At 38.5% G+C, this 20321-nt stretch overlaps 1 protein-coding gene across 3 annotated transcripts in view; it reads right to left on the minus strand.

The window, feature by feature from the left end:
* The window catches only part of dock8 (dedicator of cytokinesis 8), a 73706-nt gene that overhangs the window by 24763 nt on the left and 28622 nt on the right, over positions 1 to 20321 (minus strand). For 2 of the 3 annotated variants that reach the window (XM_074637662.1, XM_074637664.1), the window contains 24 exons: positions 17536 to 17685; positions 17192 to 17269; positions 16887 to 17049; positions 16098 to 16234; positions 15644 to 15737; positions 14404 to 14566; positions 13495 to 13612; positions 12829 to 12899; positions 12487 to 12631; positions 12076 to 12177; positions 11140 to 11229; positions 9879 to 10113; positions 8707 to 8871; positions 8428 to 8603; positions 7894 to 7986; positions 6483 to 6578; positions 5690 to 5839; positions 5293 to 5406; positions 4904 to 5059; positions 4411 to 4550; positions 3570 to 3733; positions 2228 to 2379; positions 354 to 536; positions 30 to 156 (listed from right to left, as the gene is read on the minus strand). In XM_074637662.1, coding sequence (XP_074493763.1) covers positions 30 to 156; positions 354 to 536; positions 2228 to 2379; positions 3570 to 3733; positions 4411 to 4550; positions 4904 to 5059; positions 5293 to 5406; positions 5690 to 5839; positions 6483 to 6578; positions 7894 to 7986; positions 8428 to 8603; positions 8707 to 8871; positions 9879 to 10113; positions 11140 to 11229; positions 12076 to 12177; positions 12487 to 12631; positions 12829 to 12899; positions 13495 to 13612; positions 14404 to 14566; positions 15644 to 15737; positions 16098 to 16234; positions 16887 to 17049; positions 17192 to 17269; positions 17536 to 17685 — 3262 coding nt within the window. The remainder of the gene's footprint in view (positions 1 to 29; positions 157 to 353; positions 537 to 2227; positions 2380 to 3569; positions 3734 to 4410; positions 4551 to 4903; positions 5060 to 5292; positions 5407 to 5689; positions 5840 to 6482; positions 6579 to 7893; positions 7987 to 8427; positions 8604 to 8706; positions 8872 to 9878; positions 10114 to 11139; positions 11230 to 12075; positions 12178 to 12486; positions 12632 to 12828; positions 12900 to 13494; positions 13613 to 14403; positions 14567 to 15643; positions 15738 to 16097; positions 16235 to 16886; positions 17050 to 17191; positions 17270 to 17535; positions 17686 to 20321) is intronic. The other variant, XM_074637663.1, reaches the window with a different exon arrangement.

Genomic DNA, 20321 nt, shown 5'->3' on the forward strand with positions numbered 1-20321 from the left:
ATTCCTTAAAGCACAAGGAAATACAATACCTCCAACTCGTTTCATCATCTCCCCGCGGGCTCCCATTCCTCTCAGCAGGGCTTCCTCCAGCTGCAGCTTGGCCTGCTGTGATTTCTGTAAGGCCTGGGTGCTCACTTTGTCACTGCTCTGCTTTCCCTACAAACACATATTCACCAGATACAAACAAGTGCATACAGTTAGAAGCTTTTGTAGTAAATACTTTGCATTTAATTCTGTATAATAAATACAGATGTCATCCCTGATGCAAAGTTTCAATCTGTATTTATATAAACATAAAATGATTTCAAACAACTGCACTGATACAAAACAAGTTGATAAATGAGCAAACTGACCCCGTACTCGAAGCAGGACACACAGATAGTGAGGAGCTCCAGCAGCTTGTTGAGCTGGGAGGGAGGCATATCTATAGTCCAGCGCTGAATCAGACTCCTATCAGCGTTCTTCATCACCCACAGGAAACACACCAACAGGTGGCGACTTGTGTCCGCTGCCAGGGTGGCTACGGATTTACCTTGCTATGGGGAGGAGAGGAGAGAGAGAGAGAGAGAGACATGCAGTATGATACGGTTAAATGTAGCTCTCGCTGAAGACAAAGATCATCTGCACTCACTCAGAAACATACACACAAACGCCCATACATGCATCTGCTGTATGTGCTGCCAGAGGGATTACCGAGAAATTACCTACCAGAAAAAATTATAAAGGGATGCATACAAAAGAGGATTCCAGTGTGTTCAGAAGTAAAAAAAAAAAAAAAATGTAATAATTAGAAAAGTATAAAATAACAACAGCTAATAGAACAATGGCCAAGCATCAGGGAGAAGAAAACACTGGATTTGTCAGAAAAGAAGCTTATGAATTATTGTTAAAAATAAAACCATAATACATAGATTTCAATTAAAAGTTCCTAAAAATAACAAGAAAGCTCATCTCTGATGCAATATTCACAGGAAATAATCTGCTCTACACAAACTTCCTGCATTTATTGCATTCACTATTTGGGTTAATTGTACATTTTATCAGTTATTTTGTATTGGTACTGTTATGCAATGAATATAATATGAAATATCCATAAAATGTCACTTAGTCAGGGGTCGTCAGTTTACTAAATGATAGAAAAGGGGTCCCTCACAGGAAAAAGGTTGGGAACCACTGCTTCACAACACAATGAATTCATATATTTCTATGATAGCTGACCCTCACTAAGAAACACACCCATAACACTGTCAGTGGTGGTCTCCTGCTCTACCCATTGAATCATAACAGTGTATATAACAAACTAACAGTGTATCATTCACGAGCTCCTCCAAACCACAAACATGGCTGGCCACTTCTTTCCACTCCTAGTGAAGTATGGTTCTCTTCCACCATCTTAATAGGCGTTAAATCTACTGCAGATTAATTTACCTTCATTCGTGTGATGATGAATCGCTACTATAGAGGGCTACTGCTGCTTCACTGTGTGGCAGCTTTGATAAATGTAGCCATTAACCTCCTAGTGCTCTAGGTGTCCCACCAAGAACCTGGTTTCCAGGTCTCTGTTTCACAGCAGAACTGAGTGAAGCTCACCAGAACCACACGTCAAATATTTGTAGCTTATAATCAAAAACATCACTTGTTTATTTGAAAATGTGCTTCATGTATATAAAAAACAAAAAAAACATTGCTGTTGCTAACATTGTTTGAAGAGGAACTGCCTGAAAATGTGGAACAAGCACTGTGTTTGGATTTGTGATGGATACCAGGCCGATGGCTCAGTTGTGTGAAAATCAGTTTTTCCACAACAGTATTTCATGTAACAACATACAAAAGGGACTGATTCATCTCTGGGAAAGAGGCAGAGAAAGGGAGAGAGAATGGCAGCGTTCAGTTTTAGTGCCTGTGTTGTTGCTGTAGCTACACTTGATGGATGTGTTTGTCAGGGAGAGCGGCCCTGTTCACTTATGATGGCAATGCCTTCCCATAAACCATCTCCCGCAGACGTGTGTGTGTGAGTGTGTGTGCGTGTGATTTTTCAGGATGGATGAAGTGTGTGTGTGGCTCTGACAGCTAATCAATCTACCTCACAGTGCAGCTCACCTGTTAGGAGGCAGAATACTCACAGCTACAATCACACGTACATGCACTTTTGAACTTTTAAAAATAATGGAAAGCACACTAAACCCAGTTATCATCTCATCATTAAGAAATTATTACAGAATTTTACCATGGATGCCATGGAAACGAGAGCATTCCGTCCCAGCGTGTTGAAGGGGTTCCCGGCAATCGCCATGGCAACAGACTGATTGATGGGTGGGACATTTTCAAGGTCATCCTCAGGTCCGCCCGTCTTGTTTTTCCCGCCGCGCGTGTCAGAAACTACGGAGACAAACGGGGATCAAATATGCAGAAGAAGAGAGGACTGGAGCACTCAGGATTTAAATTACAGCCATTACTGTGCAAAACTTTTGAAACTACCGAGTCTTTATTAGAGTTAAATTAGACTTAGGAATCAAGCACTAACATGTGCTTGATGAACTACTACATACCACACAATATATAACAAAGAAATATAGTTAAAATACTGGTAGATAAAATAAAACTTGTACAAAATACAGTTACAAAACTGCAGAAGCGTTGAGAGGCAAGTAAAAAAAAAAATTACGCTGATCCATTTTCTAAGTCTGATCTAAATTGTTTTCTCTCCTGTGTTTATGACTTAAAAACAGGTGGAAAAAAAAAGGTTTTGCCAGGATCATTTTTCTAAGTTACTTCTGTACTTCCATCTGTGGAAACCATAGACTGTATATATAGATGGATGACACGTCTCCACTTCCTCCCACTGCACAAAAGTGAAGCCAAAATATCCCAGGTACGGGAGCTGCCATATAAATAGGGCTAAAAGCATTCACATGTTTTTCGTAATCTTTATAAACAGATTCTGCCTTCACATGTAGAATCAGTAGGCAAGGGCAGCGCACAGAAAAGGAGGTCTTGGCCTGGATATCTACTGGCGACACCCAGAAACATAGCCCCTTGACCCCAAAGGCTTATCCGTCATCAGACCGATAGCCGATGGGTACAGAGATGGTTATTTACCTTTAGTCCCATTTAGCACATGATAGTGGTGCACTTCAGCCTCTTGTGGCCAAAATGAGTATTACAACAACAAACACAGAAAAATGATCCTGATAAAAAATAAATACAAATATATCACTTGCCTCTCAGGGCTTCTGTACAAAGCAGTGGGTATGATATATTGATAATTAGAGGAAACTCATAAACTGAGCTCTTCAGTAAAGACAAAGAATCAATTCCACTGTGTAAATTAAATAGGCTTCTCAGAGAGGCAGCAAGTTGACCATATCACCAACTCTTTGTTTGTGCACAACTATACGCACAATATTGTTGGATTTATGGTTACAAAATGTAACTTTTGAGAGTTAATCTATCATGAATAATACAGTATGTAATATATGTGTCTATGTCTATGCGAGAAATAAGATGACCAAACTTCATGGATGAAAAAGGACTTCAAGTGCATATAATTGAATATACAGTGTATATACCAGTGAAGTCCAGATAGTTGGTGGAGTCGATGATAATCCCCACCAAGGAGAGGTAGAGAGCAGCCACCTTGGCTCTGACCTCAGGTTTATTACAGCGATGGTCGAGATCATGGGAGCACAGCAGGCTGTAGATGGCATTGATGGCCCTTCTCTGGACCTTTCCCCTGTGAACACACATATACATTTTAAAAGGGTTTCAATTTAATTTTAGGAAAACTGTCATAGTATAAAGAACACACCAGAAATAAACCATTTTAGAATAGGCAAAAATAACATATTTATACTGCATTCAAAAACTGCATGGTTTTTGCCCCAAACTGCATGTGATTATCATAAAGTGGGCATTTCTGTAAAGGGGAGACTTGTGGGTACCCATAGAACCCATTTTCATTCACATATCTTGAGGTCAGAGGTCAGAGGTCAAGAGACCCCTTTGAAAATGGCCATGCCAGTTTTTCCTCACCAAAATTTAGCCTAAGTTTAGAGTGTTATTTAGCCTCCTTCGCGACAAGCTAGTGTGACATGGTTGGTGCCAATGGATTCTAGGTTTAATCTATAGTCTAGGTTTACTAGTTTCATATGATGCCAGTAACTAAAATTACAAAACATTCAGGGGGTTAATTTAAAATCAATACAGTGTTTTGGAGACTCGATACAGTATCGCACAACATAATATCACGATACTCCTCTGAATCGATATTTTCTTTCACCCCTAGTGAGCAAACATGCCTGAATCTGTAACTTTCTTCGATTTGTGCTTTGAAGGAGAGCAGATATAACTTGCATGGCAGTTTTGTAATAATAAGGAGGTAACATCTTTAAGGTGTTTATATTTCCATACCCCTCTGACTCCATGTCCAGGGCGGCACTGAGCTCTGTGAGCAGCAGACCGGTGAGGTAGTGCTGCTGCTTGAATTCCTGAGAAAGCTCAAACAGCGCCAAGATCCTCTGCTGCTCCTGGAAACTACACGAGCTGGAACTCTGAATGGAGAGACGAAATGAAGGAGTGACAGACACAATGAAATAGGATAGGATCTTTCCTTAAGGCAAAGCAAAGTACTTTTTAAACAGCTCTTTTAAACTGAATCCCATCTAATCTCATCTACTCTATCTAATGACTCCCCAAACTCCCCTTTTTAATTCTCCTTAGAACTCCTTGTATTTCTATTTTCCTAGTTTTCTCTTAAATGGCAAATGTAAAAGCATGAAGGCTCAAACATTTACACTGCTCATTTATTGCAGCTGTATAAATAAACTAAAATAAACAACGATGAAACAAACGGCAGTATTACACGCATACAGAAGTGCAGATTTTGACTGACGAGTGGGCAGACCTGTGAGGAGATAGATGGACATGGTGAGGCGGGGGCGGAGGCAGGGCTGCTGAAGAAGAGGCTCAGGTTGAGGTAGTGCTCATGACTGCACAGGATTCGCAGAAACTCCAGACGCATGCTGATCAATGTTGGCATTGACATACTCTTAGTTGCCATCTAGAAGGAAAATAGAGCAAAAAATAATCAATTAATATTTGAGAATACTTCAAAACATATACAGAAGGTAAATAAAATGTTGTGGAAACTGTTTCAGGAAAAGGACACATTAATACTCATGGAAGTATGGAGTGAAATTAGTCTCAACATGTGTATTCCATGATCTACTACTAAATTAATGTATTTAAAGACACATATTAAATGTCGTTGGTTTGTAATCAGTGTTACTCTACCTGGTTGCAGTAGTTTTTCACCAGCTGAAAGACAAATCCTCGGTCCATGAGAGACAGCAGGTCGTAGAGGAAGAAGGCCAGGCTGATGTTGACTTTCTCTGCTTGCTCTACTTCCTAAAACAACAACAATCAACAAACAGCAATCAGTAAGCTGCACTGAGTGGATCTCGCCAAGCATCTAGCTGCGAAAGCTGAGCTTTTGATACCGCAGAGGCAAATATAATTAGCACTTCTAACTCCCTGTTGCTTGGAGGACACTGGCAACATGTACACCGAGGCTGAAGCTGCTTCTAGCCGACCCAGGAGAACAGGAGGAACACAGATGCAGCGGGGTGGACTACGTTACACTGAAATATTGATGAGTAAAATGTATTGTCATCATCATTATATTCCTCACCTTTTGTTGTTTGACAAGGATGAACCCAATTTCAGCCGTAACCACAGCGACAATGGTGGTGATGTCATCTTTAAATCGGTCAGAGAAGCGGCTTCTCCGAGGGACGCTGTCCTTGTCGAGATGAGACACATGCTGAGCCATGCTTTTCACCTGTTTGAGCAATCACACGTCAACACGTACACATAACAAATGTGAATCATCAGATGAAAACAAAAGAGGGAAACGCACGGAAATGCATGTTAATTGAAAGCGAGAGAGATGAATGTGCATGTAAATCAATAATTTGTCAAGTAACCCGAAAGATGTGAAGCTAATTAAAATAAAAAACCCGGTGACCTGATTATAAAAGAGCGACGTCTTATTATTTATCATCACCTTCTATCCTCATTTTTCATTCAAATAATAAAAAAGATGCCTTTTATTATTTAAAGTGAGCATCCTTTAGTGAAGTTATTGACGGTAGAAACATAAATAAGTGAGATGAATTGAAGGGATGAGAGTGAATGTGAGTGATGATACACTTCCAAAACTCCAAAAGAGTGATAAATTGTCAAGCGGCATGATAAATTACAGGCTAGAGTGATTTCAAAATCCCCTTTTGTTCACCACACAATAAAAGCATCATTTATCTTTTAAGGTGTGCGGCCACGAGGTCATGTATTGTTTGGTGTGAGTCATTTTTATTACTTCATCCATTTACCATTAACACCCTAAGAAGTCCTTGCTTTTTCTCTTAGAGCTAAGTGTCAATCAAAAACCACCCTCTGTAAATTCATAAAAGAAGCACACTGACCAGCAGCTCAAAGAAGAACCAGGCGTATTTATATGCGTTCTCTCTGCAGACCCCGGTGCTGACGACCATCTGCAGGGCCAACTCCTCATGAAACTGCTGCAAGAGAGAAAATAGACGCAGTGTGGTGAGAAACAGCAGTCTCTCTTTGGTAGCTAATGGTATAAAGCATATTTTATTAAACAGAGCATCTGCAAGTATTATAGTGAATATCAGTATGAATTCATTTTGATTACTGTCTGAGCTTTCACCAAGAAAAAACGCTGACCAAAATTCAAACAACCACAGTGCTGGTGTTGTCAGTGTCACACTGCCACCCGGTGGTAACCAGAGGAAACTGGTGATGGAAAGCTCTTCGTATTAAACTGAGCAGTGAGATGTTAAAAGTCAGAGTACTGTTGAATGCATGTATAATCCTAACAGTAAGTAAGTAGAATTCTCCAGAGAAGTTTTCTTTTTTAGGTCAAATATAAGACAATAAACTATGTTTCTATGTCCTATAAATCAAATGCAACCAGTTATGCTACTTATATCAATATTCCATTCATTGATTTTTAGGTCAATATAGTGTCTGCACATTGTAAATGAATGTTATGAATATAAACAGTAATTAAATCCATTCTAAAATATAATTTATTACCATATTAAACTAAGACCACAAAAAACTTAATTAGAAGCATGTGTCAATTTAAATCATCTGGACTTCTCAAACATCTGCTCCTAAGTTAAAAACCAGATCTCTGCTATAACTCGGCTATATTAGACTACAGTACAGAAGATTTATTAATAGCTATATTAAAGGTTAAACACACTAAGAGTTAATCTGACTGATGCTTCATGTCATGCCATTCATTGTCTCCATCTCCTCTTTCCTCTTTCTCATCTCACTGTGCATCACTACTAACATGCTATTGTATAACACAGTTTCAATTTGTGAATTTGAATAAGTCTCAGTGGAATAGAATACATCAATTAATATTTAATAATTTCTCATTAAAGGGACTATTTGTAACTTTCAGAAATGCTTCTTAACAGCGACATCAGATGTCGTCAAATCCTACAAACTGTACCTTTAAAATGCAAATATTTTTCAGAAATCTGGAGAGAGCATCTGTAGGGTTTGCTCTTGTACATTGTTCTACTATGGCACTTTTGCACTTATCATTTTTATGATTTGTGTTCTATTTTGTCTTTCTATGAATATCCTGTCCTTGTGTCGTATTGCTGTTGTGTCTTCTCTCTTGAGAGTGAGACCCTATGTCCCAATGAGATGACCGGTTTGAAAAAAGGTTAAATGGAAAAATAAAAAATGTCTGCAACAAGATGCTCCAAACGTTAATCAGGAACCTGCGGTGTGTTATCTCATATAACATGATAGTGAGGAAAAAGTTAAAGGAAGGGAGAACTTTTTTACCTTTCTGTTGGAGGGTCTGGTGCTTCCTGTGGAGTTCTGGTGGTTGTTCAAGTCCAGAATGGTGGACATGCGGCTGCCTGGATGGTTGTGGCCCTGCAGACAGAAACACACAGGTTCCATCACATTGAACGTGATGGATGTATTCATTAGAGTGGGCGTCTTGTGGCCTATTAGAATACCTAATGTACTGTAGGGACAAATAGCAAATGACTGTTTTGTGTGTATGGGGAAGCATGCTGGGATATTTACATACTGCAATGTGTGTGTGTACGTAGTTTGTCAAATATATAAAACCATACATTGGCCTGGTGAAAAGGACTTTCAGTGACAATTGGGGACATTTTTTTTACAGGTTTATATCACAAACTTTTTAAATCCATGCTAAGAGGATGTTATTATGGATATTATTATTTCTGGAGTTAGAAAACTTCCAAAACTGAGCTTAATTTATTTGACACTAAAATCCTGCAAATGAAAGTTTTGTAAGGTTTTACAAAGATTTCGGGAGATTTGGTTAGGGCAAACCCTCTGTACCTTGGCAGAGAGGATTTCGTTGACCTCAGCATCTTCAGCAGAAGTGTGTGGAGCGGGGATGTCAGGGTTGCTGCTGCTGCGAATTCTGGATTGGAGAAGCATGGAGCCAACTGTGGCTGCTGTGGCCCGACCCATGGTGCTGTAACGGCTCTCTGCAGATGGTATACTCCCTGAATCTGAACACAGGCCCCATGGACACACAAAAAAGATCAATCACAGCAAATGTAATCAAAGGAAAAATTACAAAAAGTAAGCAAAGTCATGCTTATAAATCATTACCTGTATTCTGCGCGTCTCGAGGGGGATCAGGCAGACGAAACACCCAGTAAAGGTACGTCGCCAAGAGGCTGTTCCTACCCTGCTGATCCCTGATCAGCTCCTGACTGTTATGAAGACTGTTGACAATAGACACCACTGATTCGAAGGCTATCTGGGCCAGATTGGCTGTTGGACACAGACATAAACATGCATGCAAAAATGTTAGTTATAATATCAATAATCCAATGAGCCAAAATATCATCCAAAATATTATCATGAAAAATGATACGCTATTGCTCCTTGGTCTTAAAAACTGAATTACATTAGACTGCATATTACAAGCATTCAACTAGCGCTAAAACGATTAGTTGATTAATAGTAGTTGATCAACAGAAAATGTATTGGTTTGGGAAACACTGCTATAGCCCCTCCTTCTAGTTCTGCCTCACAATCACCATTCATCTACCTATTAATTTGTTAATATTTATTTTATTATAAAACTATGCATTTTCTTTTTATGATCATGATGATTATTATTATTTTAAAGAATATCAATTTATTTTCTACTCAATTACTTACCATTATTATTAGTAGTAGTATTAATAATAATAATAATAACATTTGTGTTTGTTTGGTTGTTTCCACATGCTTTTATTTTATTTATTCACTTCCTTTTCTTCTTTTTCTTTATTTAATATCCTTTTATTTATTTATTTTTTCCTTTTCCCTCACATAATAATATTGCTTTTCGATTTATGACTATGTCATGGCATGTTCTCTGGCTTCTTCTTTGTTATTTTACGATGAAATGATTCTGTATCTTGGAGAACAGACTACATGTATGGTCTAAGTGAGTCAAGTAAAAAATAATGTAGTCAATTAAATGTAAAAAAATACTGAAAAAATACCAAATCAGAAGTTCTCAGAGCCCAAGGTGTCATTTTCAAATGTCTTGTTTGGTCTGACCAACGGTCCTAAACCCAGTGTTCAATGATACAAAACCAAAGAGCAGCAAACCTTCAGATTCAGAGAAGCTGGAGCGAGGGGATATTTGACTTCCTTCCTAAGAAATGAGTATTTGATTGATAAAATAAAAATAAAAATAAAAAAACTAGGACTTTCCAAAAGTGTGTGAGGTGCCATATGAGCACCAGTGACTTTATTCAGTTGTTTGAGTCAAGCTAACTCCTCACCAGTCTGGCCAGCGATGACCATGGGCTGCATGATGAGGGTGAAGAGTTTATCCAGCACCAGATGGAGGAAGAGGACCAGCGGCTCTAAACTGGAGGAGGACAGGGAGATGATGCTAAGCTTCAGCTCGTGTTCCAGCTTGTTCTCTGGAATCTTCTCATCCCTGACCCGCAACGGGAACGTAGCTCCACCCTCCAGGGCGTGGCAGAGGGTGAAGAAACGCTCCAGGTGGTTGTCCTGGTACAGAAAAGGGAGGATTTGTTACCGTCTGGTACTTGTAGCGGAAGTAGGACAATGAAAGAGACGGACAGAGAAACAAGTGTAAGAAGACAGGGTGCATGTAATGCTCCAGGGTGGATGTCTTACTACAGCAGAGTGGACATTTGTGTTATGTGTATGTGTGCATTGATGATAATAAGAGAAGCAAGGGTAAGCAAAAAGGACAGTTGCCGCGTTGTTGTGTAGTGGTGGAAGGTAACTAAGTACTTTTACTCAAGTACAGTACAATTGTGACATACTTGTACTTTACTTTAGTAGTTCCATGTTCTGCTACTTTATACTTCTAATCCACTACATTACAGAGGGAAACATTGTACTTTTTAAATAACTTTTTTTTAGATTATTTTTTGGGCTTTTTTTAATGCCTTTATTGATAGTGAGAGAGAGATGGTTATGAAAGGGAGAGAGAGAGGGGATGACATGCAGCAGAGGGCCACAGGTCGGATTCAAACCCTGGGCTGCTGCCATAAGGACTCAGCTTTGGTACATGGGGTGCTCGCTCTACCAGGTGAGCTACAGTGGCGCCCCAACATTGTACTTTTACTCCATCACATTTATGTAAAACATATAGTTACTATTTACATTTTCTTTAAAAAAATATACGTTTCTCTGATATGATGCAGTGCTACTAATCTACTACCCCGTAGTAAACAAAGTATCATGGCTCCACATTGACAAACTACAATATTAAAATGCTCTTACTTGTAGTCCTTAGTGATAAAAACAGAATATAACATTTTATAGTAATGTAATACTTTTAAAAGAAGCCATTCTGCATAATGAGTACTTTTACTTATGGTACTTTAAGTATGTTTTTATGTTAATACTTCTGTACTTTTACTTAAGTAACATTTTGAATTCAGGACTTTTACTTGTAACAGAGTATTTTTAGACTGTGGTATTTCTACTTTTACTTAGGTAAAGGATCGGAGTATTTCTTCCACCTCTATTGTTGTGTTTGTGTTTGTTTGTGTAACCACTCACCTGTGTGTGTACAGACGACACAGCCTGGACCTCAAGGTTGAAAAGTCCTTTATGACTCTCCATCCACTTGAGGTTCTGAGCAGGAAGTTTCTACACAGCAAAGACACAGAAAACATAACCGTGTGTCTTCCATGTCGGTGTTCAGTCTTTCATATGTCTATGGCCCTCTAAGCCTTTTTTGATCCTTTACATACAGTAGCATGATACATATGGAGAACAGATCCTGCCAAAAATCAACAAATATAAAATAAATGAATAAATAAATAAATTACTCAATAAATAAATAAATATGTCATTAAATCCAGCAAAAATATTATTAAAAATAAATGTAGCCATTAATTAATAGATCAAATGTGACAAACTGATTTCTGTTTTAATTTGCTTAATTAGCCCCTCATTTGCATAATGACGCAGAAATGCATAAAGAAATGTAAAAAGAAATGTGTAAAGAAATGTATAAAAATAGAATACAAAAATAAATAAGTTTGGGGAAATAAATAAGCATTGAAATGCAAAGAGAAAATCGTGCATACATAAATAAAAAATAAATAAATACATTTAAAAATAAATATAAAAAATATATAAATAAATAAATGCAAAAATAAATAAATACATTTTAAAATTAACACAAATAAAGACATGAATAAATAAAGGGGAAAATTTAACAGAAAAATTAATAAATAAGGTCAGAAATACAAAGAAGCAAATTAAAACAGAAATATCCGTTTATGTCACATTGTATCAGTTAATTAATGGCTAGATTTATTTTAATATTATTTTTTGTATATTTAATGACATTTATTTATTTATCGAGTTTATTTGTTCATTTATTTTTGATTTTTGCAGGTTCTGTCCTCCACAGATATGGCCGTGCGGAATGTATGTCTAAAATGTAAACATAAATGTTAAATATATATAAATAATAGATGTGCATACCTCAGGCGTGTGCAGTGAATAGTTGGCAGGTAGTTTCTCCAAGAGAATGGGCAGACAGAACTGACCAGTCTGCAGTCGGTCATTATTCAACATGGGCAGCCACTAGATGAAAAGTGAACAATAAGTATATAAGATATATGCACTTAAACTTTAGATAATGTTCTACGTTGTCAGTTTAGAAAAAGAATATTAACTTGTATTCAATATTAAATTAATTCATACACTGCAGCATCTTGTTTAATTTGTGGGTTTGCTTACAAAAAACATTTTTTGCTTCTGTGTTAGAGTCTCCTGGCATGTAATCCAGGATGTAATTAGGCAGAGCAGTGCTTCGTGGTAAATGCTAATATTAGCATGCCAGCACTTTTGTACATTTAGAAATATGGTTGGTAGTAAAGGACAAAATCTCACAGAGTGTCCAATGAACGTCTCACAGCTGCCGCTCTGGTTCTGTTTCTGCTGGCAGCTGATGTGGTAGAAGGTGAACAGCAAGTGATGTCTCTCTGTCAGACGGGCTGGAAGAGCCAGCTTCACTTCCTCATAGAAGTCTGGGGACCTGATGATAGGGAAGTAGGGAGTAACAAAGGAAGCAACACAGAGGAGAAGAGGGATGGGTGAGGATGGAGGGGGAGGGATGAGGACAACAGGGGAAACCACAAGCGAGAGTCAGAGAAAGAAAATAAGACAGACTGTGATAGCTTCTTTTTGTCATTTCAACAAACAGTATAATGAAACTCAATAATGTGTACTTGCTTGTTATGGTAGGTAACAGGGGTGTACACTTCCTGTAAAAATTCAGGGCCACCTGATTTCCCAAAAATGACCTGAGAATGGACAGGGGGGGGGGAAAACACAAATTAAAGGTACAAGATAAACTTCAGATAAACTTTTGAATACTTTTTTGCACAAAACGACGACTGTGGATTTTGTTCCGCATCACTTGCATTGAAAGCACATTAGGAGGTCATCTCGTAATGGTCAATATGAAAAAGAGGAATAATTACAGCAAGCAAAAACGTATTTAATGTTCATAGAGAGAAAAAGTCCCGCTCATTCCGGTGGACCACCATGGGACCTTATTCCAAAAAAACATGAACGGTAGTCAACGTAAATTTTTTGATCCTGTTTGAATTGCGGCATGAATCACGCATATGATGTTTGTCAATTTAAAAGATAATTTTGCAAGACAAGAAAGTTGTATTTTCTTGTAAAACTGTTGAAGACTGTGAAAACAGCCAACACACCCAAAAGTTGTGCAAGTTTTAGACGCCCCATGGGGTTCATCGGAAAGAGACTCTCTATATGAACACCTGACTATTATTGATTTAAGATTGACCTTTAAAAGTGCAGCCAGTCATTAAATCCAATACACTTTTTGTCAAATTTAGCAAATATCTCTTCACGGTCCGCAGCACTCACAGGCAGAGAGCAGGCTTGGTCCTCTCCGCTCATAAACTGCATTTTGATGGAGACGTTTCTTGCTGATGTAAACCTGTTGACAAAGTTTAGTCTCTGGGGGTAGACGTAGAGCAGGTTCCTATATTGACACAGGGAGAGAAAGAGCACCAAGGAGACTTCCTGTTTACTTTATACATTAAAAAATCATGCAAAACCTTTCTATACATAAAATGAAGCAGTTCCAACTTACATCACTAGATGGCACTATCTGTGCAGCAACATCTTTTTCATGATAAAAGTTCAGACAACCAGTAATTTACTGTGACCTGTGGTTTTAATACAACACTGTAATCTGTAGAAACCTGGAATACAGGGGAATGCCACAACCTCCACTGAACAAATGCTCAGACAATGTCAGCATGTAATTACCATGCAGGGGACTTGTTCACACATGCCGTTACTAATGTTTCGTTACAAGCGAAACCATTTTAGTGTTTGTTTAAACCTCTGCTCTCACAAGCTGCCTCCTCATTGTTGCCACTACGAGGCAATTTCACAGGTAGGCTGGATGGAAAGGCCTAAAAATAGGCACTAAACTAAAAAGAGCAAAGCGGCGTCAGCTCTTGAGAGATGAGTACAGCATGACTGTTCTTGTTGCCTCTGGCCTTTCAGAGAAACAAACGTGTTTACACCTCAAGCTATGAATTGTTTGTTTTTTCAAAAGCTTGTTTGTATTCAATCCAGCTGAGGAAGTTTTGTGTAAGCGGTTTTCATCTACTTGCTAAACTCACAAAAAACGTATTACATAACATTTTGATTAGAAAAATAAAAAACTGTGTTGAGTGGCTTTAGATAAGGAAATGCCATATCTAAATGTGTAACAAGGAGTGTGTGTGATCATTCAGTTATATATTACGCATTTTAACCCACCTGTAAATGTTGTGAGGGACATAAACCTCGCTGGATGGGAACTCCAGCACCTCTTTGATTGGCCGAATGTTCTTCTCGGCCACAGGTATCAGAGGGATGAGCTCAGTGGACAAACATGCCAATGGCGTGTCGTGAACTGGAGACATGTCCAGTTTTATGGCACCTGGAAGACACAAAGATAAGTCAAATTCACAAATCAGGGACCTGTATACACAGTATACTGCACATATCATATGATATCACGTCATGTCATTTTAATTCTTTGCATAATCATCAATACACAAGCAAGACACATACTGATAAAAATCAAACCAAACCCTACAGGAATAGTTCTACATTTGGGAAAAAATTTGCCTTCTTGCCGAGAGTGTATAAACAAAAGTGTATAAATGACACGTTGCGGTTTACGGGACGTTATGTGCTGGGCTATTTCTCGGCCAGGCCAAGCCCCAAGGAATTACGACTTCTGGGTAAGTCATGTGATGCCATTGAGCCAAAAATACTTTTTCCCATAGACTTACATTGGGAAAGAGACGTCTGTAAATTAGTGGATACTTTTTTTGAGGTAAATCAACACTTGAAAAGCCCTTATTTAAATCATTAGGTTCTAAAAGTTGTAAAATGCACTAACAGCCGAATCCAGAGTTATCTTCCTTCCTCCGTTCATGTGAATGAGCCCCAGATCGAGGCTGGAGCGAGGGCTGGGAGGCGGGGTTAAAGGAAACGCTAATGGATGCCGAAGACCGCCGAAAGATATGGGTAATTTTATACTCAGTCAGAAGTCAAACTTTTTTTGCTTCATGCGCCCCTGTGCACCTTTCATAGGTATGAACAGGGCCCGGCCTCTGACGCTGTATCCAGTTGTCTTTATACATCCATGGGCCAGGTGCAGTAACTTCCTGGAGTCTCTGCTGGTTGCCTGGCAACATCATGGTGACGACAAGAAGTTATTGCACTTATTTAAGAAAATTCTCCAGCAAATAACCTTCCGTTAAAACCACAAAATATTGTTTTTACACTTAGATTTTTTGTCCAGATTAAACAAAGTCTTGGTCCAGTCTTTATGCTAAACTAAGCTAACCGGCTACAGATTTATATGTAACAGACGGACTTGAGAGTCTTCTCAACTTTCTGCAAGAAAGCAAATAAACCTAATTCCCAAAATGTAGAACAATTCTCTGAATTAGAAAAATAAAATAAAATCTCTGAATAAGTGTTTAGATGTGATGAGAGAGATGACCTGGTATTGTCTTGACTCTCCTCTGTGGTGTGGACGTTTTCTTGATCTCAGACAAGAACTTGAGCAAATCCTCATCACTCAAACGATCTCCCTCCTGACACACACACACACACACACACACACACAAACACACACATGCACAGTTAGCAACTGAGTGATTTTTTTCGTACCGATTTCATTGAAAATCCAGGGTCACAAGAAGCAAAATAAAGCCTCAGAACATAATGTTAGAATAAAAAAAAATACATTAAATTGCAGCCTTCAAAGATAAATAATAGAGATTATTTTAAAAGTAAAGTCATGGCTTTGTAGTAGAGACATTACTAGAACCTGATGGAATGGCATGTTTGATCAAAACATTAGACAAGGCCAGACTGTAACCACGAGCTTGTCTGTCTGCATCTTGTATCTCAAGGAAAAAATAAGTCTCATTGTGTTTGGCTGGCTGTCCGACCTGTTTGAAGATGGTGCCGATAGTGATGGTAGCAGGTTTGAAGGCAGAAACGTTGCAAAACTGATCATCAATGGTGTTGAAACGTTCAGAATTCCTCCTGGGAAGCTGTGCCCTCCGGTCCATGCTGCTGGATTTACCTGGAAAAACAAATACGCACATAGCTATAAACAATCTATGGAAATACACACATATGTCATTACAAATAAAGACATTCATTATGACTAGGCCTGTCACAATAATGACTATATTGTTGAATAATCGTACAACATATGGACATGACCTCGATAATTTTTATGTTATCGACTTATCGTACGATATATGGACATGACCTCAATAATTTTGCTGACCTTGATATTGCCCGTTGTGTTTACATACATGTTTGTTTACATAAATATGTCACCAACATTTTAGCTAACATGATGCCAGAATAAACAGCAGGGTTTACCCTACCATTTTGTGCAGACATTGTCCATTTTTGTTAACAGAGCCAGAGAGTCCATTTTATTTGTTGTTTTGTTTGTGTGGTTTTACTTTATTTGTTTTATTTATTTAGGATAATTTAATATTTTTTCACATTCAAATTCCAATGTTTGAATATCTTAAAAAATTAATAATGCACTGCTCTTTTAAAGGGTGTAATTGCATTATTATGCTATTATATTCACATTATTATCAGTGGCATAAAATGAATAATAATTTTTATTGCAATTATTTCTGGGACAATATATCGACCAGCAAAATTAGTTATCATGCCAGGCCAAATTTGGACAAACACACACAAGACCACACCTCCTTTTAAGCTGTCAGAGTCGGTGACATCGCGGTCTATCGTAGCAGTGGAGATGACTTCCATGACATTAACGGTTGCCCAGGCAAACGGCATGCGATAGCGACCCAGCCTCTGGCAGAACACCTCCGCCTGACCTCGCAGCTTCTCAAGCTTGTCCTTGTTCTGAAAGACCGAAGCAAAATCAACTTTAGGGACATAGGCTAAGAGTAAATGTTTAAATGAGGAAAGCAAAAGGTTAAATCTGCAGTATATTCTTTGTTGTTCGACTGCTTAGTGACACAAAATAATTGCTCTGCCACATTACCTTTGGATCACTTTCCCTCAGTGTCACGTAGGGTTCAGCACAGTCAGCGATCTCTCCCTGCTGGAGAACCTTTTCAATCTAAAAACACACACAAGAGCAGCTCAGCGTAATCAAAATAAAAGACAATCCACAGTTTGTTGGCAAAGGTGCGGTACAAGTCATATATTCAGCAAGAGCAAGAGATACAAAAGCAGCATTGAACTGAATTACAGGGTATTTAAAACCAATTTGGGAGGAGGACTAAGTTATTTAAAGTCAGGAGGAAAGCAGTCAAATCCTGTTATTTCTGCGACATACTGTTCTTCATAGAATTTTTTCATAGGTGTTATGGATTTCACTATCACCTTGATGACCAGGTAGATATCTGGGGTAGGGTAGGTGATAGAAAAGATGGCAGATCTGGCCAGGGTAGACTGATCCAAGTGTGGAGTATGAGGTCTCAAGTAGTTTTTAAACTGCTCTGAGTTCAGATCACAGTAGAAGTCCTCTGATATCTGGAGGGAGACAAAAAGAGCCATCTCTTTACCAAAAGCACATATATGATTCATTTTGTTAATAGAATCTTCTACTGACATCAAATTCAGGGTATAATCAAATACAAAACGTCACTCTAAGGAACAATGTTTTCCAAATAAAGATTAGAGTTTAGACAATGCTCCAGGACCCTGGTTTCATGAAAACCAAAGATTGATCCTGGAATATCATCTGTCCAGTCCACTCCACCGTTTATTTAGTATTGACATTTAGCATCAAACACAATTCCTGAAATGCCCCATGTTAAGATGTGTCACAAACAGAGAAAAATAAAAACAGAGAAAAATATGTACAATTAGGGATCTTATCTTTACCATATAATCATAGATTTGCAAAAATAAAATCTGGCCTATGGAGCGTTACATTGTCTTCTACTCGCCTTCCTAATGACCTCAGGCTAGGAACACAGCCATGTGTCCTGGTCTGGCCTGGCCTGGCCCGGCCCGGCCTGCTGTGTGTGTCATGTGATCCCTTTCACTGGAACGCTATTAAACACTCTCCTTCATTCTCCTCGTCCCACAGGACCTCCGTTACACTGACCGCACCAAAGCAGACTTCTAGGCAGCCAAACCTGCTCGATTTGTTAACTGAAATCCTCAAGACAGTAACTGGAATCAGATTACAAACTCAGAAAAGTATTCTAGGTTTTCTGATTAAAGTTAATAGTGGTCTAACAAGCCAGAAAGCCAAACTCCTGCGTAGATTTAGTGACGGAAATGACCCCGGGCACGTCAACATGAGGCACACTTACCACAAGAGTGAGAGTTTTCAAAAGCCTGCTGTGGAGGAGTCCACCTCTCACTGACACATGACTTCTTGGAATCAGAGAAATCGCTTCGCAATGATCAAAACCAGCTGACATAAATAGAACAGTATGCTTCCTATTCTTATGAAACAGATCAAACAAAGTGCAAGTGTTCACTGAGTTAACATTCACACTTAACAATATTCACTTGTCAAAGGGACACAAGGAATGTAACACCCCCTTTTAACATGTTTATCAGAATACAGAGGCTGTGTGACTGACTAGTGGTCGACCGATATGGTCTTTTCAATGGCCGATGCTGATATTTAGAGAGCAGAGCAGCCGATGAGCGATATATAATGTTGATGATTTTTCTTTTTCTTCTTTTTCTTTTGCATCTGATAAAATTAGGGCTGTCAATCGATTACAATATTTAATCACGATTAATCGCAGGATTGTCCATGGTTAATCGCGATTAATCGCAAATTAATCTCACATTTTTATCTGTTCAAAATGTACCTTAAATGGATATTTGGAATTATTTAATGCTCTTGTCATGGGAGTGGGCAAATATGCTGCTTTATGCAAATGTATGTACATATTTATTACTAGAAATTAATTAACAAAACAAAACAAGGTCAAATATTGTCCAGAAACCCTCACAGGGAGCAAAAAATATGCTCAAATTATAACATGGCAAACTCAAGTCCAACTGGCAACAACAGCTGTGTCAACAGTGTGTCAGTGTGTCAGTGTGTCAGTGTGCCGACTTGACTATGACTTGCCTAAAACTGCATGTGATTATCATAAAGTGGGCATGTCTGCATGTCTGAGATTGTGGGTACCCATAGAACCCATTTTCATTCACATATCTTGAGGTCAGATATCAAGGGACCCCTTTGAAAATGGACATGCCAGTTTTTCCTCACCAAAATTTAGCACTGCTCACATGACCGGAGCAGAGCCAATAGGAATGCTCTCTCTCTCTCTGAAATGACCTGTGATTGGTCAAAGTCTTCCGTCACGTGCTAGATTTTTTAAAACCTGAAAACAGAGCCATGATGAGGTGCAGAAGTCTAGTTATCTCTCAGAACACATGTATTACAATATGCTGAAAGGTTATTATGGAATTTTAGCCCAATGATGCCAAAAATATACTGCCCACTGCCACTTTAACACGTTATTATCGCATTAACTTTGACAGCCCAAAATACATCAATTTAATAAATTTAACAAAATGACTGAACTTAAATGTAAACTTATTTAAAACTGTTGTTTTCTCTGTCCTCAGATGTATTGTGCACTTATTTTGAATACAAAAATGTATCAACTAAATAAAGGTCTACAGGTAATCAAAAAACTTAACTAAACTAAAAAAAACGTATGAATGAAAAAAAGTTTTTTGGCCTCCCTGGTGTTGGTTAACTTCGTTCCTCAGCAGCTGCACTGAGAAGGCTGCCTGCAGACATTTTTTGTTAATCTGCCTCATGAGCACAGGCATCTGCCGATGCCGATTATCTCAAAATAGCATTAATCGGCCCGATTTATCGGTTGGTCATATCACTATGACTGACTGACACACATTGTTTAAGAGCAAATGCTTAACATTTTCTAATGCGGCACACTTTCGACTACCCCAGTGTTGCCAACTTAATAACTGTGAAGCCAGATCTGGCGTGTTGTAAGAACTCCTTTCTAACAACTATTTCAAAAAAGAGCCAAGTGAATACAAATGTTTGGACCGACATCAGCTACTTTCCCGCAAACATTCTCCAATACAGCTCCATGCATCTGCAGTTTTTCTGCTTACTGAGGTCGCTGCTTCAGTGAGTAAGAAATATCTTGTCAACT

The sequence above is a fragment of the Sebastes fasciatus genome, chromosome 6 (genome assembly GCF_043250625.1).
Source record: "Sebastes fasciatus isolate fSebFas1 chromosome 6, fSebFas1.pri, whole genome shotgun sequence".
In the NCBI taxonomy this organism is placed as follows: domain Eukaryota; kingdom Metazoa; phylum Chordata; class Actinopteri; order Perciformes; family Sebastidae; genus Sebastes; species Sebastes fasciatus.